We start from the raw sequence: 24623 nt of genomic DNA, 5'->3' as shown, positions 1-24623 counted from the left end.
CACTTCAAATTCTATTTCCACAATTTCTTCTATTATTGAATTCTTAATTTTCAGGTATTTTACAGAAGTGTAACTCTAGAGAGAGTAAATACAGGTTCAAAGCCACATTGTTGGTGCAAAGGGAAGACATGAAGCAAGGTCAGTTAGATCCTGCTTTCATCTTTTTTTGTTTCTCCCCTGAGCCTGGGAAAAGCAGAGTCTGTGATTCTCTTTCCTTCAAAGGGCCTATTTCTCATCAGTAGGATCATTTCCCTCAAGCCCTTTACTTTCTCCTCAGCCTTTGTCAAGTACTTTGAACCAAAATAAAGGGCACAGTAATTTTTGCACGTCTACAGTCATTCTGTTCCATTGGGAGTGAGTGTTAGCAGCGCAGTTCTCGAGATGCAGCTGCAGAGGTTGGGGTGGGGGGGGTGTTAGAATATGGGTATACAGTCTTTAGAAGATTGTTTGAAACACTGAGCATCATTGATTCCTTTCAGTCCCCTCAAGTACACTGTTTAAGTTTTCCCACAAATCAGCCCAGCCATATCATGCTGCAGCGTGTTGTGATTGGAACTAATTGTGGGACATGAAGAGGCTTCTTCACCCACTCCAGTGTTCTTGCCTGGAGAATCCCAGGGACGGAGGAGCCTGGTGGGCTGCCGTCTGTGGGGTCACATAGAGTCAGACACGACTGACGCGACTTAGCAGCAGCAGCAGCAAGAGGCTACTTCATAACCTGCAGATTACAAACTACATCACTCTAAAAAAGAAAAAAAAAATCTTGGTTTCTCTCCTTGCTTGAATTGTACGATTATTTCTATGGAAAGCTATTGTTTGGGATTCTTTTTCCCCCAATGAGTTTCCAGAATGTTGTTCACTATCCATTGACATATCACATAAAATGGACTTCCCTGGCTTACCCACAGCTTGCCCATCCGGGACATACAAACCAGAAGGTTCACCGGGAGGAATCAGCACTTGCCTTCCGTGTCCTGATGAAAATCACACCTCTCCACCCGGAAGTACATCCCCTGAAGACTGTGTCTGCAAGGAGGGGTACCAGGCCTCTGGCCAGACCTGCAAAGGTAAGGATCCCACTGCTGGCAGATAGGAAATATAAAAGCTGATCTCTTTTAGGGAAGTAAGGCCAGTGTTTTCATGCAGTTCACTGGGCATGATCCTCTAATCTTTTTTGGGGAAAATTCTTTGTTTTTATTATCTAGCATTTCTTATCACTGAACATAGCCATATCTTCTTCCAGAGAAAGGAGGTCTGAGACTCCAGAAGTATCAACTATGAAAACAGACTTAGAAAAGATTTAAAATGAATGTTAAGAGAGGACTCATAGTTTTTTTTTCAGATAAATATTTTTGGTGGGGCCATGGGATGCAGCATGAGGGATCTTGACTCCCCGACCAGGGATCAAACCTGTGCCCCCTGTGGTGGGAATAAGGAATTCTCAAACCACTGGACCACCAGGGAAGTCTTGAGAAGTCTCAAATTTAACAGCAAATTTGAATAATAAATGAGCTATTTTGGACCCTGGTGATGGTTAAATCAATTTAAAGAAAATATTTTTATAAGTAATGTGCCTTGAAATTATTCATACCAAAAATTAAAAATATTTACTTAGCCAATAATTTGTACAAGAAGCTGTGGGTCCTAGGATTGTGACAGACATGTTTTGCTGGCCTTACTCATTCCTTATTTTATGCTGCTTTAATTGAGAAGGAAAATAGCTAATGACACATGAAGGTCAAGAACTAGAAAATTTCATATTTGCATGGATAAAAAAAAATTTTCAGGCTTAAATATTTAGTCTGTCTGTAATTAGAAACAAATACGTACTAAGCATGAGATGTAAGTGTTCTTCCCAATATGCACTTGCAAATTCATATGCAATAAATGGGAATGCTGGAGGTAAGTTTAGCTCTGTGTATAAAATGTCGTCTTAAACAGGAAATGTGGGGGGAGGATGCTTTATAGACAAAGGCTAGCTTTGCTTTTAATTTTATTTCTGTCAATGTTAGTTGTCCACTGCCCTGCCCTGAAGCCTCCTGAAAACGGTTACTTTATCCGAAACACTTGCAACAACCACTTCAATGCAGCCTGTGGGGTCCGATGTCACCCTGGGTTTGACCTCGTGGGAAGCAGCATCTTCCTGTGTCTCCCCAGTGGTTTGTGGTCCAGTACCGAAAGCTCCTGCAGAGGTATGCAGACGGCCAGTTCACATTGTTTATTGATTGTCTTGCTCGATGTCCTTGATTTAAACTCTAATGGACCAGTAAATTCTTTGTTGCTTTTGATTTCATGGACCACGGACCACAGAAAGAGAAGAAATTATAGGAAGTTTAGTCAGAACTACTAATAAGTTCAATTGACCGCATCGTCATAAACTGTGCCTTCTGTGTTTCTTTTATGAACAAGCAAAGGAAAGGCCTGCCTGGGAAGGAAATGGACAGGTTACCTTAAACCTCAGATTTCAGGCAGCCAAGACAGGGTCCAGGGAGAGTTAGAGGATGGTCAGCATGGGGCTTTGATGTCTATTTTGATGGCAGGATTTGGGGAACCATGCCAGTATCCTGTGCCAAGAGTAGTTAGCCAACATATACATCCCCAGCCTTGACTTTGAATAGACAGCATGCCATAATAGTTTTGCTGAGGCTTTGACTACTCCAAGACCGAGTATCACCTTGCTCACTGCAGTAGAGTGAGAAGTTCTGTCTTCTTGGCTTCTCTCAGCTCCCACACCCATAAGGGAAGCCAACCTACTCATAACTTCAGGGTCACTTGTGAACCCCAGGAGACATTCATCTTTGTATTTATCAGCTACCAATACTGAACTCATCTACAAATTTGCTTAAATCCAGGTCCTAATTCAGACTCTTACCTATATTTACAAAAAGAACAGATCGAACAAAGGAGACTTGAAGGTAAAGGTGGGGAGTAACGGAATCACTGAGATTCAAAGGCAGTTACAACTGCATTGGTAAAGTAAGATTAGGAGTCCAAGAACTGGGATAAGCCTGAGATCGCAGTTAAAAGCCGAATTAATAAGTTAGAAAATCGACCCCAGAAATCCTTCTGAGAGTAGAGCAACATTTGAAAGATTAGAGAAAAGGTGAAAGAATCAAATGACATGAGACATGTCAGAGGAAATAGACTCTTCGCAGACTAGGAATCCAGAGGGAAAATGGAGCAGAGAAGAAGGACTCGTAGAAGATCAAAGAATGTATCTGCAAACTGAAATCTTGAAAATACACGTGACTGAAATCTTTGATACTGAACTTAAAACCACTTACTGAGTGCCAGAAAACAAATTATTGCAAACAGATCCATGTCTGGAAATGATCTTACTGAAAGCCTTGGAAAAATTAGAAAATTGTGCCTGTTTCACAGTTAGAAATGTTTAATAACATTACCTATGAAGGAGGGGGAATCAGACTCGCCTTGAGCCCATTACTAGCCACTCTAAATTTTAGAAGATGGGCAAATATTTCCAAAATTCTGAAAGAAAAGGATTAGACTCTAGATCTCTAAACTCTGACAAGCGATTGTTTATGTGGGAAAGCCAAGACATTCTCAGTCACATAGTTTCAAGTGCTAAAAAGCCCGTTCCTGAAAAAGTTAATCATAAGAACCTCTTAAATATATTCCTGTGTAGTTAAAAAGGTCTATGTATAATCTCTACCCCTTTTCCTAAATACCTCATGGCAAAAGGTGGAAAGCCTGACATTTTAACTTTCCCCTTATTGACCTCCAAAGGAGAGTGAGAAAATCAGGCAGACAATCCCTTTAGGATAAGATCTAGCCCCTGCTTCTTTAACCCTCTACAATCTCCATCCTGAACCTTGAATCCTATGCTAAAGCCTTAAGAAATGGCCACACCTGTCAGGAAGCCATCCCTTTGTAAGTTGTTTGAACAGCCTTGATCCTCTGGTCTATAGGGACCTATGGCGCCTATGGATAAGCCCTCCCTATCACCCATCTCCTCTGGGATGGGATGACCTCTAACCTCCATATGTGCATACACAGACCTGTTGTGCCCTCATTCTAGCCCTTATGCTCCGTGTGTCAGGGTTAGTCAGGAAAAGCCAGGAAATACCCTGTCTGTATTATGGGACAAGAAACTTACTTTAAGAATCAGACCTTATACAATTTTAGAAGGAGCTGGAAAGTAGAAGTTTCAGAAAGAGAAACTGGAGCCTCCGAAGAGTTACTACCAACTCAAGAATCCAAGCCCAGGCAGCTGCTGTAGTGGAATCACAAGAGAGAAGTGTGTTAGGAAGCCTAGGAGAAGCTTCCCCTCTGTGTAACCCCGCCCTGATGTTCTATACCAAGAACCTAGCAGTGAGCTTGGGCCACCTTGGGTCAACAGGGTTAGCAGTTGAGATGTAGGGTGGAGAGAAGCAAAGAAACATGAACTGGAACCTACTGCACGTCTACATTTGTCCATCAGTGAGTCTGCCTGCAGTGACTACTGCTTCTCTTCCATCTTCCACAATCAAGTGCAGGTTCTTTGATCAGCCCTAAACTGGCCCACTGTAAGGGGATTCTGACAGCATTTGCCAGCTTAACCAGCTTGTTTCAATATACACTGCTGTATTTTTATGAATTAACTCTTCTATCATCTCTGCTAGTCTGTGAACTCATTATGAGCATAGACTGTATCTTCTCCTACCCCAACAAGTCCTGGGTTATACCTCTGATGAATGACTGAAAATCTGAATTTAACAAATACACGTGTTGGTAAGTATTAGACGGACAAATACATTGACAAATTACATTGGTGGTCTTCTATGTCACTTCCCATCATGCAGTTTCACTGTTACAAAGCAGGGTTATTGCCTTTTATGCAATTTGCATAATATAAATAAAATAAGTTTAGTCAAAGTAAAAGCAATGCTCAAGGATGTGAATTTTCCTAAAATTCTTTCCATTTCATCTCTAGTGGTGCTTCGTAACTTATCAGTGAACAAAGTTGTCCTGAAGGAAGGTACTAATTCAGGCTCTTCCTCTGGCTCCTCATTAATAGATTTTTATAGGCATACTTCATTTTACTGCACTTTGATTTATTTTGCTTTGCTGATGTTATATTTTTTACAAATTAAAAACCCCACATTGTCAGATTATGTTGAACATTTTTAGCAATAAAGTTAGTTTTATTCATAGTATGGAGAAACTAGCAGTTTAAAGATCTAATTTAAATCTGATTATAAAGACAGGATAATTTTAGTTGTTTTTTTGTTTTCTTAAAAGTTTTTCTAAAAGTGAGACAGAAATAAAAGACTGGTATAAAATGTAAAACTTTTCACAAATTTCATGTTACATCCTGAATGTTTTGTAGTGTTAGATAATAACTAATTCTTATACATTCTTCATTAAGGCTGTCACAATTGGGAGATAGACAGAAAATGTGAGTCTGAGAAAAAATATAGCAATTCTTTCAAATGAGAACCAGAACATGTTCTTAAATTGTCTGCTACCAAGTAAACCATTCTCCTAAAATACTAAATTGCTGTTTTCGAAAGGCTTAATAAATATTTAAGGAATGCTTTAATATGAATGTCAAACCCTTATTGCAGAATTTTCCAGCTTATTGAAATAAAAACGTTTTTGAAGCTGAAACTCATATATAAGCATGTTCCTATCCAAAATGATTAAAATGATCATTCTTGGTTGAAAAGGAACATAAAATATTTAAGAACTAAATAGGATTTATTACGTTGCTATTTATTATTGCTTTTGTTTTCCCAGAGGAGCAATGAAAGTTTATTAAAACCAACACTTTTGAGAAGCAGTATAATTTGTATGTGTATGAAACACCAGTTCTCATTTACTATCAGTTCTCTTGAGACATGTTGCCAGTTCGTTTTGTCCCAAGTTGGAAAGCTGGAATCATTTCAGCAGTTTATTGAATTGAAAAGCAGTTGTTTAATGTGATTTTCTAGATTTTATATATCTTGATCATAGTAATTTATCTTATTCACTTTTAATCCTATCTGGCATTTGGCATTGTGCTACCCCTGATGATTACCCCAAGAAAAGTCAAAATATGAAAGACAAAATATTTTCTATGCACTTGATGGACACACTTAATAAAAATTCTACTTACGTGATGGACACACTCAATAAAAATCAAAACATAGAAGGCAACATAATTATACTCATTTGTCATTAATAATTGACTTCATTTCAAACTAATTGAAAATCTAGGGCTATGGTTTAACTTCTAATTCTTGAGTTTTCTCTAAGGAGTAATCAATCTTAAATATATCTTTCATGAAATCAGAATTTATATTCTGTCAACTCACATAATTTGAATTGGTTTCTTTTGAGTAGATTCTGTCAAACCATGACTTTAGTTGAATATGCACTGAATATTTTACCCCAACTTCCTTTCTTATTATTTTAAAATTAAACTTTCATCATAAGTAACTACTTGCTTGATAAGAAAAATTGACAAATTCATAAAAGAAGGAAAGACATCTTACCCAGAGTCCCAACAAAGTTCTTGATTACTACATGGTCTTCTGGATTGGAGACTGCAATCGGGTTTAGAGTTTGATGGAGTTGAAGCTCTTGCGGGAGTAATCTGGGAAGACAGGTTGTTGTCAGAGAGTGGGGTGCATGGATTGGTCATGGTCAGGTCTGGAGGATTTAAGACTTGGAGGGGGTGCTGAAATAAGGGAAAGGACCTGATTATTGGAGGAGAAGTGAGGAATATGACTCTAGGGTCCTGGAATGATCATCTATATAGATAATGAAATCACCATCAAGTGTGTGTGCATATGTGTGTAAAAGAGAGAAGGGAAGAAAGAAAGGGAAGAGAGAGAGAGAAAAAGAGGAAATATAAAATCGTCAAAGAATGAGAAATGGCCTAGAAGTCCACAGACAGTTGGGGGAAAGGGATGTTGGGTATATAATATGATACTTGAGGGGAGCTGGAGGTGTTCAGGAAGAAGGGAGAGAGAATGACCTGGGAAAGCAATAAGGAAAAAAGATGACCACTCTCTCACCTCCAACTCTGTCTGTAAGAAATGACAAGATTTTTTTTTTAAACTAGGATAAGAAAGTAAGGAAAATTTCATAAGAGGTCTGAAAACTGAATTGAACCTGAACTCTGTCCCAGAAAAAGACCCCTTCCTTTTGTTAGAACGTAGCCTGGAGAATCATAGCAAAGGCCCATTAAGAGCTGAAAGTCCCTCCCTCTGTCAGCCATCCGCAGTCTCCAGCCATCATCCCCCGGCCAGGGCCAAACTCCTTCAATAGCTTAAGTTTCCCACCTGTAGGCAAAGGCAGACAACAGGAATATTTTTAGGCAATGCATTTGATAAAATACGTACTTTTAATTATCCCATTCTCATTTTAAAAAAGTATTATTTATTGCTTGCAATGTGTAGGCATTATTAAATTTATAATTTTTTCTCCATCTTTATTGAGTGATCTAATTGTTTTCATATAGTGAGAACATGCCCTCGTCTCCGCCAGCCCAAACATGGCCGCCTCAGCTGTTCAGCTGGAGAAATGTCCTACAGGACCATGTGCTTGGTCACCTGTGATGAAGGCTACAGACTAGAAGGAAGTGCTAGGCTTACCTGTCAAGTGAACGCCCAATGGGATGGTCCAGAGCCCCGGTGTGTGGGTAAGTTCTTAGGGCATGGTGCCTTGGATGGGTCATTTCTGTAGTTCTCTGGTTTCTCCTGTTTTCTGTGAACTAAAAACTGGAACCAAAAACTGGCTCATGGTGAGTGTAAATACACATCCATCCTGAACACCTCGAGCTCCCTCAAGTATCATATACGTATATAGATATACATTTATACTCAAGATGAGCATAAACACATGCGTGTGTACATAGAATGACGAGTATAAATACACATGCATATGTATACAGATATACGAGTATAAATACACATGCATATGTATACAGATACGAATATAAATACACATCTATCTATATATATACGAGTATAAATATACATCCATATGTATATACACATATGTATAAATACACATCCATATGTATATAGATATATGATGGGTACGTACATGAACAAGTATGTGGTTTTACTCCTCACCACTGGTAAAAAGACTTCTACACCAGAATCCAATTTTCCAACTCCCTAAAGTTTACAGCTTCTAATAATAATAAATTTTGTTATACTTGGGGCACATTTGGAACAGATTTGTTTTAAAAGCAAATGCCATGTAATTCCCTCACTTTTCAGAACAGTTTACCTTGTTATTGAAATGATGAAATTATGAACCCAGTGAATCTTGGCTGTAGAATTCTGTTTCATCAAAAGATTTTTCTTCATTGTCATTCACTAAGAGTCGTGACACTCCTGTAATTGGGTCCAGAATGAATGCAGCTTTTCCAGTTTGCTGCTGCTTATACACCATGGACACTTTAGCAATGGTAACAATAATGATCATGATCATAATGATCATGATGAAATGATGACAGCCACCATTTAGTGAACCCTTAAAAGATGTCAGATATGGTAAACCTGGGAGCACTAACAGCTATTTCATTAAATAACCAACTTCCAAAATAGAAAAGAGAATTATATGTAGGGAATAAGTTATAATATGCCAGGATCCTGGACGGGAAGGCTTTTTAAATTGGTTTCTAGGATTATTCTAGTATGATCTAGTACGATCCAAGGCTAAGCGAGGGTCTCCAGGAAGGATGTTGGGCTTTACTGAGGGATTCAAAAACAGTCGTAGCATTGACCCTCACTGTGCAGGCTCAGAAAGCTTATAGGGGGGTATAAAATAATAAGTAAAGTTTATTAGCAATGAGATGGCAGTTATGGCCTACTAAAAGACGTAGGCCTGACAGTCATTGTATTTCCCAGAGACAGAAGCTACAAGGATTCCTAAACCGTAGACAGACTTAGTTGTAGTTCAGTTCAGTTGCTCAGTTCAGTTGCTCAGTTGACTCTTTGCAACCCTATGGACAGCAGCATGCCAGGCCTCCCTGTCCGTCACCAACTCCCCCAGTTTACTCAGACTCATGTCCATTGATTCAGTGATGCCATCCAACCATCTCATCCTCTGTCGTCCCCTTCTTCTCCTGCCCTTAATCTTTCCCAGCATCAGGGTCTTTTCCAATGAGTCAGTTCCTCACATCATGTGCCCAAAGTATTAGAGTTTCCGCTTCAACATCAGTCCTTCCAATGAATATTCGGGACTGATTGCCTTTAGGATGGACTGGTTGGATCTCCTTGCAGTCCAAGGGACTCTCAAGAGTCTTCTCCAACACCACAGTTCAAAAGCATCAATTCTTCAGCGCTCAGCTTTCTTTATCGTCGAACTGTCACATCCATACATGACCACTGGAAAAACCATAGCTTTGACTAGATGGACCTTTGTTGGCAAAGTAATGTCTCTGCTTTTTAGTATGCTGTCTAGGTTGGTCAAAACTTTTCACCCAAGGAGCAAGCATCTTTTAATTTCCTGGCTGCAGTCACCATCTCCAGTGACTTTGAAGCCCAAAGAAATAAAGTCTGTCACTATTTCCACTGTTTCCTCTTCTATTTGCCATGAAGTGATAGGACCAAATGCCATGATCTTAATTTTCTGAATGTTGAGTTTTAAGCCAACTTTTTCACTCTCTTTCACTCTCACAACAGGCTCTTTAGTTCTTCACTTTCTGCCATAAGGGTGGTCATCTGCATACCTGAGGCTTTTGATAACCTTAGATTTAGTTGGCATAAAACTAAAATAAAAGGAGTTAGCTTCTCCAGATATTTCACAGAATTAAATGAAAATGACGGATCTGTCCATCATAAAAAGGATGGTTTAGCAATGGAACATTAACTCTTAATAAATCCCTTTTGTTGGAAAGTTGTCTCCCCGGATTAGATGTTCAAGCTGGTTTTAGAAGAGGCAGAGGAACCAGAGATCAAATTGCATACATCTGCTGGATCATCGAAAAAGCAAGAGAGTTCCAGAAAAACATCTATTTCTGCTTTATTGACTATGACAAAGCCTTTGACTGTGTGGATCACAATAAACTGTGGAAAATTCTGAAAGAGATGGGAATACCAGACCACCTGACCTGCCTCTTGGGAAACCTGTATGCAGGTCAGGAGGCAGCAGTTAGAACTGGACATGGAACAACAGACTGGTTCCAAATAGGAAAAGGAGTATGTCAAGGCTGTATATTGTCACCCTGTTTATTTAACTTATATGCAGAGTACATCATGAGAAAGGCTGGCTGGAAGAAGCACAAGCTGGAATCAAGATTGCTAGGAGAAATATCAGTAACCTCAGATATGCAGCTGACACCACCCTTATGGCAGAAAGTGAAGAGGAACTAAAAAGCCTCTTGATGAAAGTGAAAGTGGAGAGTGAAAAAGCTGGCTTAAAGCTCAACATTCAGAAAACGAAGATCATGGCATCTGGTCCCATCACTTCACGGCAAATAGATGGGGAAACAGTGGAAACAGTGTCAGACTACTTTTTTGGGCTCCAAAATCACTGCAGATGGTGACTGCAGCCATGAAATTAAAAGACACTTACTCCTTGGAAGGAAAGTTATGACCAACCTAGATAGCATATTCAAAAGCAGAGACATTACTTTGCCAACAAAGGTCCATCTAGTCAAGGCTATGGTTTTTCCAGTGGTCATGTATGGATGTGAGAGTTGGACTGTGAAGAAAGCTGAGCACCGAAGAATTGATGCTTTTGAACTGTGGTGTTGGAGAAGACTCTTCAGAGTCCCTTCGATTGCAAGGAGATCCAACCAGTCCGTTCTGAAGGAGATCAGCCCTGGGATTTCTTTGGAAGGAATGATGCTAAAGCTGAAACTCCAGTACTTTGGCCACCTCATGAGAAGAGTTGACTCATTGGAAAAGGCTCTGATGCTGGGAGGGATTGGGGGCAGGAGGAGAAGGGGCCGACAGAGGATGAGATGGCTGGATGGCATCACTGACTCGATGGACGTGAGTCTGAGTGAACTCCGGGAGTTGGTGACGGACAGGGAGGCCTGGAGTGCTGCAATTCATGGGCTCGCAAAGAGTTGGACACGACTGAGTGACTGAACTAAACTGAACTCCCAGGAATCATCTATGGTTCCATAGCTGAGCGAGCAGCTTTTCTTGTGAGGAACCCAGTCTTATATTAAAAATGGTAATATATTTAATAAGGTTGCTCTGGAGTTTTTCTTTAAAACTTTAACTCTTAAGTTTAACTTAAATTTTTAAAATGCTTTAAGCTTTAAGAATTCTTTTTAAAATTTTTGTACCTATCTCTGTAATGATTTAAAGTGGATGTCAGTTTTGGTCAATTTGAAGTATAACCATCCTTATTTAATACAGTTTATTGGGGAACAACTCACTGTAACCCCCAAATTCTGACAATAGCCATAAGTACTATGAAATTTTCCACTTAAACATTGATGGACATGAATAGAAATTATATTAGAGATTTCCCTCATCATCCAGTGGTTAAGAATCTGCCTTCCAATGCAGATTGGACTCGGGTTCAACCCTTGTCTGGGAACTAAGATCCCACTTGCCCCAGGGCAACAGAGCATGCGGGCTCAGTAGTGGTGACACGCTCGGGTCCACAAGCCACAGCTAAAAGAGCCCGAGCACTGCCACGAAAGATCCCTCATGCCACGACTAAGGCCTGGTGCAACAAAGAAGAAATAAAATAATTAATTAAAAAAAGAGTATTGAGTAGACAGTTGCAAAATAAGAAAATTCTGAAGATGAAGTACAATGAGAGAGATCTTATTTTTACCGTCATAAGACGAATATGAACGCACGGTAATTAATACGGTAGATTCATGGTACACGGATGCACAGAACAATGGAAGCAAACATGCCTCAGAAACAGACATTAGTTTGTAGAAAAATACAGTATTCAAGAAGGAAAATTGTAGATATCAGTAGGGGAAAAGCTTATCTAAAAATTAGTTTGGACTCTTGCTTCATTTAAAAAATTAAGTTCAATTAATTTTATTAATTAAATGAGGCAGGTTAAGGAGTGAAATGTAGGAAAATGGGCAAACTATGGATTTTAACAGAGCATAACTTCCTAAAGAGAAAAGGGCAATAGATCGGAGTATCTAAAGCTTTACATTTCAGTACTTCAGACATAAATTCTCTATATTTAAAATGCAAACAAGAAAAAGGAAAAGTTATTTGAAACACATACAAAAAAGTCAAGGTCCTTAACATTTTCTGACATATGAAATTAGACCAAAACAGAAAAATATGAAGACTCCAAAGAGGGATAAAGGAAATTAATTAAATGGACAAAGGAGACATTTTAAAAATACAATTAAAAAAATAACAAAATTGAGAAAATTCTGAAACCATAGTTATGAGACCTAAGTTAAATTATACACTGATGTAATTTCAAAGATATAAATATTTTTGTTAAACAGGAAGAATAAAAATAGCTAAACATTAAATACTAGGAAAAGACTGATTGTAAGAGAAGTTGAAAGAAGCACATAATAGTGTAAAGGAAGATCAATTATAAAAGGAGATGGAATGCAGTTGAGTGGATGAAAGGAAAATCTTTGAATAAAGTAATAGATTCTAGAAAGAAGAAAGAAAAATGCAAAAATGGAATTCTTCTAAGAAGCTGTACCAAAGGGCTATATAGAGGTCTGAGGTTTTCAAAGTAATGAAACACCATTTATGATGCACGATTTTCTAAGAAAATGAAAACTATTAAATGAACCAAGAAAAAAAGTAGAAAAGCAAATAAATACTTACCTATGAGTGATTTACAAAGTAATGGAAATATCAGAGTTTACTTAATTGTTACTCTTGCTGTTTGGTTGGTAAGTCGTGTCCGACCCCATGGACTGCAGCAAGCCGGCTTCCATGTCCTTCATCATCTCCCAGAGTTTGCTCAGATTCATGTCCATTGAGTCAGTGATGCTATCTAGCTCATCTGTCGCCCCCTTCTCCCCCTGCCCTCAATCTTTCCAAGCATTTGAAAATGACTGAGGGAAATATGAAACTCTTTCCAACTTTTAAAATGAAACAATTCTCATACCATCTAATTTGGCCCAAATAGTGGAAAATTAATCAGTTCATACTATCCAGCTATTATTATTCTGTTGCCAATCTGACAACTTTTACCGAGAGGAAAAAATAAAACTATGACAGCAAATATACTAGCAATCCATACTCAAAAGATTGGTCTGCCAGGATGTGTAAAGGTTTATCCTAGGAATGCAAGAAGGGTTTAAAATGAGATATTCTATTAACATAATAAATTACTTCATAACAAATAGGAAAAATTCATATGGTTGCTCAGTATAAGATAAAAATGTATTCATTATCATTTGAAACACATTTTTGATAAAGTTCTTAGAAACTCATTGATAACTGACATAAAAAAAGTTCATCTTCCATCTGTATCTACTTAAAAAATATGGACAGTCTTATTAAATCTGGAAAATGAAAAGGATGCTAGAATCATCCATGTTATTTAGTAAGATTGTCTAAGATTTAGCTCTTGTAATAAATCATAAGGTTAGAGCTTAGAGGATTCAAAATCATCATTTGTAAACTATGTGTCTACCTCTAAAATAAAATGAGACTACTAAAGACTGAGAGTTCATTAAAGTCTTAAGAATACCAAAGAAACAACTCCTCTGTATAAATGATAAACAGAATATGTGATGAAAAACCACAGAGATCTGTATAAAATATAAAATATGTAAGAATAAACCTCAAACAAAAATATATGGAACCTGTATTACACAAACTACAAAATATTGCTGAGATAAAAAGAACATTTTAATATATTTATAAAATTTTGTCAAAAGGCAAAGTTCTTCCCAAATATATGTATAGGTAAAATGCAACCTATTCAATAGCCCAAAAGAGATTTTCTTTTTTTCCCCTTCTTGGAACTGGGGAGTGATTCCAGGATTCATCTGGGAGAATGTGCAGGCAAAACTCACTAAAATAAGATTGAAATGAAAGTGTAATAAAGAATAGTAAAAAGGAAGTAGTTCTGCTGGGTTTTTAAATATATACTAAATTGCAAAAATGAAGAGTATGTAAGAACTGCCATCAGATCAGTGGGACATAATAGATTCCCAAACTTATGAGTTTCATATATTATTAAGGAAGCATCATAGCTCAGTTGAGAAGATAAGATTTATTCAACTGATAATATAGTAAAATTGGCTCGCTCCTTGGGAAAAAGCAAAATGAATCAAAATGAAGTTTTCATATGTCTTTAATACACACCAGACACCAATGTAAATACTTTATAGTTTTAAGATATAAATTAAAAATAAAACCATTAAAAGCTAGAAGAGAGTATAGTTAATATATGTAGAGTAAATATTAATCCATTTCAGAATTTATTAAACATAAAAGCAATGGGAAAAGATTCTCCATTACATTAGAATAGATTAAATTGCCAGTGCAGGAGACATGGTTCAGTCCCTGGGTCAGGAAGATCCCCTGGAGAAGGAAATGACAGCCCACTACAGTATTCTTGCCTGGGAAATCCCTTGGACAGAGGAGCCTGGTGGGCTCCAGCCATGGGATCACAAAGAGACAGACACGACTTAGCAACGAAACAACAATAATATAAAAATTCAAAATGCCATAAACAAACAATAAGAAAGAATATTAGCAGGGAATAAAATCTTGATATGAGAGCTAAAAGGTTAATTTCCTTAATTTATAAACAACTGTCCTGAAATAAAGGATTTAAAGTCCCATATGTTGTTTATATTTGAACCACAAATTTGGCTCTGACAGTCCTCTTGATCAAAGCAGAACAGGAAATCTGGACTGTCATCTGGTACATTTGTTCTTTTTTGTTCAGTCACTAAGTCGTGTCCAGCACTTTGCGACCCCATGGACTACAGCACACCAGGCTTCTATGTGTAAAAATAAAGGAACATAGCAATTCTCAGGAAAGAATTACTTCTGTTCACAGAGAGGTTTGAAAGCAGTCATTTCAGGGAGAAGGCATGATTGTAGAATGTTTGGAGGGCACACAGGTTCTGCCATTTTCCTGTTGGTAACATCAGGAAAGTTAACTACCAGAATTACTATTATGCCCCAGTGCTCTTTGGAGAAGGAAATGGCAACCCATTCCAGTACTCTTGTCTGGAAAATCCCATGGACGGAGGAGCCTGGTAGGCTACAGTCCATGGGGTTGGGAAGAGTCGGACGCGACTGAGCAACTTCACTTTCACTTTCATGAATTGGAGAAGGAAATGGCAACCCACTCCAGTGTTCTTGCCTGGAGCATCCCAGGGACAGAGGAACCTGGTGGGCTGCTGTCTACGGGGTTGCACAGAGTCAGACACTACTGAAGCGACTTAGCAGCAGCAGCAACCAGTGCTCTTGTTTGTAAGTGAAAATAATAACACTAGTCGTTCCTGCATAGGATTAAATGAGTCTATCCATGTAAAGCACTTAGAATAATGCCTGGCACATAGTAGACACTGGATAAACTTAGTGATTATCACATGGGAAATACAGACTAAAGATGCTGGTGGTGCTACCAGAAGAATCACTACTACAATAAGCAAACATGTACATGGGTTCATGTGCGTATACACACATATCTTGTATTAAGTCCTCATCTGATTTTCCATTCTATCTCCATTCTACCTAATTCACCTGCTATTCTTCTTCATTTCTAAAAATAACATCATTAAGAGTCTGGGCCCTAATATAACACAGTGATTCTAGGGACAGTGTAAAAACTTTTCTCAAAATCTGCTTGCTTAAAGATGCCACCATAAGCTCATAAAAATGGAAACTGACTGTTGAATCGCCACTTACCCCATGAAAGATAGAATCTAATTCACTATTTTACACTTCAGCGCCATAATGTAATGTTCTGCAAACTGAAGATTCTCTACGCAAATGATAAAAGTCACAGTCAGCATTGATTTAAATACTAGTTAGAAATCTTTTAAAGATTTGATACACTGGTAGAAAACATGAGGTAACTAAAGAGGTGTGTGTGTGTGCTTAGTCGCTTCAGTCATATCTGACTCTTTGTGACTCTGTGGGCTCCACTGTGCCAGGGTCCTCTGTCCATGGATTCTCCAGGCAAGAATACCAGAGTGGGTGACTATTTCCTTCTCCAGGGGATCTTCCCGATCCAGGGATCGAACCCCTGTCACGTCTGCCTGCAGTGGCAGGCAGGTTCTTCACGACTAGAACTACCTGGTTGAGCATAATTAACAATAACAATGTTTGTTCCGTGTCATATGCAGACGTCTGCATGCAGACCGATTGTATTTTTCTTGAGTAAAGTGACTCTGTGGCATTTTGTAATTTGTGAGAATGTAAATAATATCTTCTTGCTCTCCTGCAATAGAACGCTACTGTGCCACCTTTCAGAAGCCCAAAGGTGTTACCCTGTCACCTCCCAACTGTGGCAGGCATCCAGCCAAACCTGGCACGATCTGTCAGCTAAGTTGCCGCCAAGGATTCATTTTATCAGGGGGCAGAGAAGAAGTGAGGTGTACCACCTCTGGAAAATGGAGTGCCAAAGTTCAGACAGCTGCCTGTAAAGGTAGGTCCCCACGTGGGTCAAATTGAAAACCAAATTCTGTATAATGACGTGTTATTGCAGTGTCGGACTATCCTTTGCAACTTTTGGTGCATACCTATGGTAAAAGCGTAGATGTCACCCCGATATATGCTATGAAGATTTTGGCTTTAGGATGGTGAATTTACAAAAATCCAGTACCACATGCCAGGCAATGATAGAAAAAAATAGAAAACTAGGGATGATATTAGGGCCAGAAATCAGGTAAGTTTTCCAATGGGAATTGAAAATCTTTGAAGAATTTCTGACTCCTATTAAGCAAGTGAGATTAAATTAATTTTTTTTTGAAAAAAGCAAGTCATCAGCACTTTAAAACCTGCATCTCGGTACATTCAAGAGAACATTGCCACCTTCCTTACAGCAAGAGCAGACTGCTATGAAAAAGGAGGTATGGAGAGCAAGAAAACGTTCTTAGAAGTAAAAATATAAATCTCTCTAAGAGAAGGACGAAACAGCGGAGTGGAGGTTGTTGAAAAGAGTATTAGTGATTTGAAGAAGCAAATTGAGAATTCCTTCAGAAGGGAGAACTGCTAAACAAGGAACTTGAGTATCCCAGTGGATCAAGTTCAAAAGATACAAGTTAAGAGATATACCCAGGAGAAATTGAGGAACACCAGTGCCCTTTAATAAGGAGCTCCAGAAGCATAGAGAGGAAAAGGGATGGAGGGGAAGACTTTTCCTACCAGCAGAAGAAAGTTTCCCTGAGCTACAGAAAGGCTTGAACTTTTAGATCGAAAATAACCTCTGACCTTGTTGGTTATCTATTTTATATAAAGTAGTTATATCTGTTAATCTCAAGCCTCTAATTTGTCCCTCCCCAACCCCCAACAGTACGGCCCTGCTGTATAGCTCAGAGAACTACATCCAATATCTTATAATAACTTATAATGGAAAAGAATCTGAAAAAGAATGTACGTATGTATCACTGAATCACTTTGCTGTATACCTGAAACTAGCACAGCGTTGTAAATCAGCTGTACCTCAATAAAAAATAAAAAGTACCATTATCAGAGGAAAAGAGTTTGTTTATCCATATGCACTAAACACTGAATAATGTGAGTCGAAAAGCTTCTGAGTATTGGGCAGGCATACTTTCACTACTCTGTGAAATTTTTAAGATCCAAAGTGAAAGTGAAGTCGCTCAGTTGTGTCCGACTTTTTGTGACCCCATGGACTGTATAGCCTACCAGGCTTCTCCGTTCATGGGATTCTCCAGGCAAGAGTACTGGAGTGGGTTGCCATTTCCTGCTCCAGGGGATCTTCCTGACCCAGCGATCGAACCCATGTCTCCTGCATTGCAGGCAGATGCTTTATTGTCTGAGCCACCAGTAGGGCCAAAGGTAAGGAGAAAATCTGAAGTTTCCAGAGAGAAAAGAGGAACTTCACAAAGGAAACAAGATTCAGACTCACACTACACTACGCTTTTCCTTTGCAACTCTAAATGCCAGAAGGCTGTTGTACATATCAGTGTCTCTTTTGCTGTCTCGTATACAGGGTTATTGTCCATATATATATGCGTTAGTATACTGTATTGATGTTTTCCTTTCTGGCTGGGAGAGGGTGGGATGATTTGGGAGAATGGCATTGAAACATGAATAATATCATAAAGGAAACGAGTCACCAGTCCAGGTTCAATGAACGATATTGGATGCTTGGGGCTGGCGCACTGGGATGACTCAGAGGGATGGTACGGGGAGGGAGGAGGGTTCAGGATGGGGAACATGTGTATACCTGTGGCGGATTCATGTTGATATATGGCAAAACCAACACAATATTGTAAAGTTAAAAAAATAAAAAAATAAATAAATGCCAGAAGGAAATGTAGCAGTGTGCTAAGAATACAAAGGGAGAGTGCATATAAACTTGAAATTCCAAGTTCATTCACACTATTATTCAAATCTAAAGGAAAAATGAAATGCTTCTTTAGATGTTAAGAGTCGATATGCTCATGCACCTTTGTGGGGGGAAGCTGTCTACATAGTAGCCCCTCTGAGAAAGGGAAAATATAAATTGAATAAAACTTTTAAGAAACAAGAAAGTGAGATGCAGATTAATCTGGATATATTCAGCTGCAAGTTGCAGAAGCCTTAATATAACTGAAGAGAATTTATTATATAATAAGAACTTAGCTCTACAGTGACTGTTGCAGCTATGTGGAATGTTACCACATCTAATGCAGTATCTGTACTGCAAAGTTTCACACTGCAAAAAATATCTTTGCCTTTAATTTGTTGTTTGCTTTGACAGGACATTTTAGCATATTAATTAATGCTACTTGACAGTCTGTTTTCAAGTGCAGTCCCTTCCTACCATACTCAGCATTCATTTTTTTCTGTTTATTTCATTCCAAAAGTATTTGTCAAGTTCATATTATATTCCAGGTACTATATAATACAATGAAATAAGAAATCATGACATTCAAAGAACTTCAGTTATTTGCAGGGAGGAAATTCAGTTTAAAAATGGCAAGGTGCATTATGGCTAGGAAGGACAGAGGGCAATCAGAAGTTGTGCAGTGAGCACCTAAAATGGACCAATGGGTCAGAAAAGCTTCCTCGGGAGCTTGTGTCTAAGCTGAGAATTACAGGACAAGTAGAGGTTACCTGCCTCAAGGAAGAAGAGAGCATTGATTCAGACAAATAAAAGAGCATGAACAAAGGCCCAGGTATAAGAAGGATCATGGTGCTCTTGTGGGACATCTGGTGTGGAGACTGAGTTCTGATTGGGGATCTGTAAGTGAAGAGGCTAAGAGAGAAGCAGGTACCAGTTCAGGAAGAACTTTGGAAGCCATGCTGAAGTACGTTAGAAATCCTCTATGATTAGATGAGAATTAAAAATATTTCTTACCTGTCTCTTGTGGCCTTCCTTGATGGCTCAGATGGTAAAGAATCTGCCTGTCAATGCAGGAAACGTGGGTCGATCCCTGGGTGAGAAAGATCTCCTAGAGAAGGAAATGTCAATCCACTCCATTATTCATGCCTGGGAAATCCCATGGAGAGAAGCCTGCCAGGCTACCGTCCATGGGGTCACAAAAGAGTCAAACGACTTAGCTACTGAGCATGCATGCCCTAGTCTCTTAAATGACTTAGAATTATATCACTGCATCAGTAAGTTAACTGCTGTGTGAATTTTCTGAATTAGATGTGGAAGCTCCTCAGATCAACTGTCCTGCAGACATAGAGGCTGAGACCCAGGAACAGCAAGACTCTGCTAATATCACATGGCAAATCCCAACAGCTAAAGACAACTCTGGGGAAAAGGTAAGGTTTGAGCAAATATTTGTATCCTTTTTCAAATGGTGCTATTGAAAACTTTCCAGTACTCTAATGATTGTACTGTCTCTAGCTGTACTCTACTCATAAATGCAAATGCCCCATCTGATAACAGAATGATCAGCCTTGAATTTTTCATTAGAAATCTCAGATGAAAATCTCTAAAAACAGAAACTTTTCATTCCGTGGATTTTTTGTGTTGTGTATCCTCTAAGATTACTTGGCTAAAAATTCTTGGCCCTTTACTATGCTCTGAAGATCTTTTAAGAAAAAGAAAGATGGGAAATCAATCTTAGTTCCTATTTATAAACATATCTTTTAAAATATGATCCTGAAATGATAGTCTAAAGAAGATAACAGTGTTTCTTACTTTGCTTTCAAAAACCAGCATTATTCAAAACACAGTATTTTAGTATTTGCATACAAGAGCTTGAGATAATTATCCATCAGATATTAGAAAAGGAATTAGGAATTTAACACCCTCTGCAGTCTGTACTTTTAGTATTCACATACATGAACATGCTCTTAAACAGTATAGAGTTTTCACACCTGTATGTAAACATGTATGTAAGTAGGGCCGTTCAAGGGCACAACAAGCAACACAATATGTTCTGATAATTGTGTTGAATATACTTAACAATAAAGATAACTTTTTATAGTGTATCATTTAATAGAACTGTCACTCTGTATCTGTATTCAGATCAGATCAGATCACATCAGTCGCTCAGTTGTGTCCGACTCTTTGCGACCCCGTGAATCACAGCACGCCAGGCCTCCCTATCCATCACCAACTCCCGGAGTTCACTGAGACTCACGTCCATCGAGTATCTGTATTACATCTCCAGAACTTATAAGTGGAAATTTGTACCTTTGTCCACTTTCTCTCATTTTGACCACCCCCAGACCTGTCTTCTGGCAACCACCATACTGTTCTCTGTATCTGTAGTTCTTTTTTTTTTTTCCTCCACTTGTAAGAAAGATCATATGGTATTTAGGTAACCAAACTCAACTTCTAAGTCTGATTTAAATGTGATTTCCAGGCTTCTAGGACTTACTGTTCTGTAGGTGACGTGTGCATTGCATGCTGCCTAAGAGGCCTATGAAAATATACATGATCATCGTCAACATGGTCATTGTCATCAAACACTAAGAAGAGTGCAGGGACATACTTTAGGATCCATGAGAATTTAGACTAAATGAAGTACCTGTGTGTTGAAATATTTTTTAAAAATACAATTTTTTTAAATTGTATTTTTAAAATATTTCTCAAAAGATAAACAGCAAACTAGAGAAAAATGCTTTGAATTTCTCAAATGTTAGAATGTTTATTACATGTTAATGTAAGTTTATCTTTATCACATAATTTTCAAATGGACTAAGTGCAAACATATGATTCAAAAAGAGAAGAATACATCTATCTCATGCAGTCATGTGAGAATTTAATCTTACCATGAGACAGTAAGAAATTGGAAATTAAAACGATGACCTGATGCCATATTTTTGATTTATCAAAAAATAATGATATTTAACATAGATCAGAGAACTCTGAATGGGAACTTTGATACTGGTCCTATCAAATACTAACAGTGGGGATGCAAATTTTTACCAAAATCTGGGAAATAAATTTTGTATTACCTATGAGTAAAATTTTAATGAATTTGAGGTTAATCTATTCCTAGGAAGAATAGGACATAATAAAAATATTTTTTTAGTGTCTGTGCAAAACCATTTTTCCTAGTGCTGCTTATACCAGTCAAGTTTGGGACCAATTTAAATGTCCTTGAATAGATTTTTCTTTAAAAAAAGTACCATATACTTATTTCCTAAGTTATAAAGATATTTAACAGTCATAAGTTTTCAGAAAATATGTAAGAGCCTAAAAAATGTTCTAAGATATTGTGTTTAATAAATAAGGAACAACATTTCATATCTATCCGAACTCTATAAACTGCCTACGTAGAATAACCTAGAAAGGAATACACCAAAGGCTATGCCTGATTTTTTTTTTCCTTTTTACTATATGTAAAATATTGTGTCATTTTTAACTTCACTTTGCTAATTATATATTATAAACCAAAAAGTAATAAAAGTACTATTAATGTTAACTTTAACTTTCCAAATATTTGGAAATTTCTTTCCAAAAGGTATCAATCCACGTTCATCCAGCTTTTACCCCACCTTATCTTTTCCCAATTGGAGATGTTGCTGTCACATACACGGCAACTGACCCATCCAGCAACCAAGCCAGCTGCACCTTCCATATCAAGGTTATTGGTAAGTCTTCAGATTACTTTGGTAAATTTGTGAAAATAATCCAGAACCCCCAAAAGCTTTGCCTCTTCTTTATCTTCAATAACTTCATTTTCACTGATTCTTCCTTCTGTCATTGAAGCGGCTTCCTCTTTGAAACCTATGTATCCTTTCTTCTGAAGTTGCTCAGTCATGTGTGACTCTTTGTGACCCCATGGACTGTAGCCTACCAGGCTTCTCTGTCCATGGGATTCTCCAGGCAAGAATACTGGAGTGGGTTGCCATTTCCTTCTCCATGTACCCCTTAACGATCACTATATCCCTGATTCCTTTCTATCTGAGCCTTTTGAAAATTCCCCAGTGGTTGCCATATCTTTTGGCTTAACTGCCATTTATTCTTAAAGTCGCTCAATTCTGGCTTCTGTCTCCTCTACTCATAGAAATCAAGGTCACCAGGTAATCTCTAGAGTTAATCCTACTGCACACTTTTTAGCTTATTTTATATAATGTTTCCATAGATTTTACATTGTTGACAATGTTCTCTTTATCAAAACTGCCTCCTTTCCTATCTTCTTGGACACCGGTCTTTCTTGTTTCTTTTCCCCATTATTCTCATTTTTTCCCTCCTTGATTGCTTTTTTAGGTTTCTCTTCCTTAGACCAACTCTCAAATGTGGATCATCCCAGGATTCCAGCCTTGACCCTCTTTCTTTCTCTCTAGTTTTCCCGGTAATTTTGCTAACTGATAACTCCTGGATTTCTGTCTCCAGCTCAGATTTCTCTTCTGAATTTCAAATTTGTATATAAAACTTCCTACTGAACTTTCCCATGTGAATGCCCCACAGGCATTTCACATTCACTCAAACTTAAGATATTTCTTAGCTCAGAAAACAGAGTGAAGACCTAGTTACCAGACAAGAAATCTGGAAGTCATTCTTGACTCCTCTCCCTCTGTCACCAACATCCAATAAGTTATCAGGTTCTACTGGTTTCATCTACTTAATATCTCTGAAATCTGTCTCCATCTCTCCATCCTCACACCCCACTGCTATAGATCAGTCCTTTTTAATTTCATTTTCTTGACCTGGTTTACTCCATCATCTCCTAACTGGTGTTTGTACTTTCAGTCAATTCAATAGATATTCAGTAGATACTAGATGGTACTCGGAAACGGCAACCCACTCCAGTACTCTTGCCTGGAAAATCCCATGGATGGAGGAGCCTGGTAGTCTATAGTCCATGGGGTCGCAAAGAGTTGGACACAGCTGAGCGACTTCACTTTCACTTTCACTCTCCAGGCAAGAATACTGAAGTGGGTAGGCATTCCATTCCCCAGAGGATCTTCCCGACCCAGGGATCGAACTCAAGTCTCTTGCATTGCAGGCAGATTCTTTACCATCTGAATCACCAGGGAAGCCCAAATAGATAGCCACCAATAAGACTTAATATGTGGGGAATATATGAATGAGGTGGTCTGTAGTGCTCAAAAGTACAGACTGTGAACACAAACTGCTTGACTCCAGAGCCATCTCTCCTACTTAAGACAGAGTGGCCACTTCTCTGTGATTATTTCTTCATCCAGAAATAGAATTAATAAATATATTACCTCATAGGGTTATTGTGAGGTTTTTAATTTGTTAAGATATACAAACTACTTGAAGTAGCGCCTGACACTTTCAGTTCAGTTCAGTCATTCAAGTCATGTCCGACTCTTTGCGACCCCATGAACCGCAGCACGCCAGGCCTCCCTGTCCATCACCAACTCCCGGAGTTCAATGAGACTCACGTCCATCGAGTCGGTCATGCCATCCAGCCATCTCATCCTCTGTCGTCCCCTTCTCCTCCTGCCCCCAATCCCTCCCAGCATCAGTGTCTTTTCCAGTGAGTCAACTCTTCGCATCAGGTGGCCAAAGTATTAGAGTTTCAGCTTCAACATCAGTCCTTCCAGTGAACACCCAGGACTGATCTCCTTTAGGAGGGACTGGTTGGATCTCCTTGCAGTCCAAGGGACTCTCAAGAGTCTTCTCCAACACCTCAGTTCAAAAGCATCAATTTCTTTGGCACTTAGCTTTCGTTATAGTCCAACTCTCATATCTATACATGACTACTGGAAAAACCATAGCCTTGACTAGATGGACCTTTGTTGACAAAGTGATGTCTCTGCTTTTTAACATGCTGTCTAGGTTGGTCATAACTTTCCTTCCAAGGAGTAAGCATCTTTTAATTTCATGGCTGTAATCACCATCTGCAGTGATTTTGGAGCCCAACAAAATATAGTCTTCCACTGTTTCCCCATCCATTTCCCTTGAAGTGATGGGACCAGATGCCATGATCTTAGTTTTCTGAATGTTGAGCTTTAAACCAACATTTGCACTCTCCTCTTTCACTTTCATCAAGAGGTTCTTTAGTTCTTCTTCACTGTCTGCCATAAGGGTGGTGTCATCTGCATATCTGAGGTTATTGATATTTCTCCCAGCAATCTTGATTCCAGCTGGTGCTTCTTCCAGCCCAGCGTTTCTCATGATGTACTCTGCATATAAGTTAA

The 24623-nt window shown here is 38.5% G+C and overlaps 1 protein-coding gene across 1 annotated transcript in view; it reads left to right on the top strand.

Moving 5' to 3' along the window:
* Window positions 1-24623, top strand: part of SVEP1 (sushi, von Willebrand factor type A, EGF and pentraxin domain containing 1) — a 208721-nt gene that overhangs the window by 69963 nt on the left and 114135 nt on the right. Inside the window, exons 4-9 of the mRNA XM_070795267.1 lie at window positions 909-1067; window positions 2013-2192; window positions 7448-7627; window positions 16324-16521; window positions 19699-19817; window positions 21974-22103. Of these exons, the coding sequence (XP_070651368.1) occupies window positions 909-1067; window positions 2013-2192; window positions 7448-7627; window positions 16324-16521; window positions 19699-19817; window positions 21974-22103 (966 nt within the window). The remainder of the gene's footprint in view (window positions 1-908; window positions 1068-2012; window positions 2193-7447; window positions 7628-16323; window positions 16522-19698; window positions 19818-21973; window positions 22104-24623) is intronic.

The sequence above is a fragment of the Bos indicus genome, chromosome 8 (genome assembly GCF_029378745.1).
Source record: "Bos indicus isolate NIAB-ARS_2022 breed Sahiwal x Tharparkar chromosome 8, NIAB-ARS_B.indTharparkar_mat_pri_1.0, whole genome shotgun sequence".
NCBI lineage: Eukaryota > Metazoa > Chordata > Mammalia > Artiodactyla > Bovidae > Bos > Bos indicus.
This window is presented reverse-complemented; position numbering and strand designations above follow the sequence as displayed.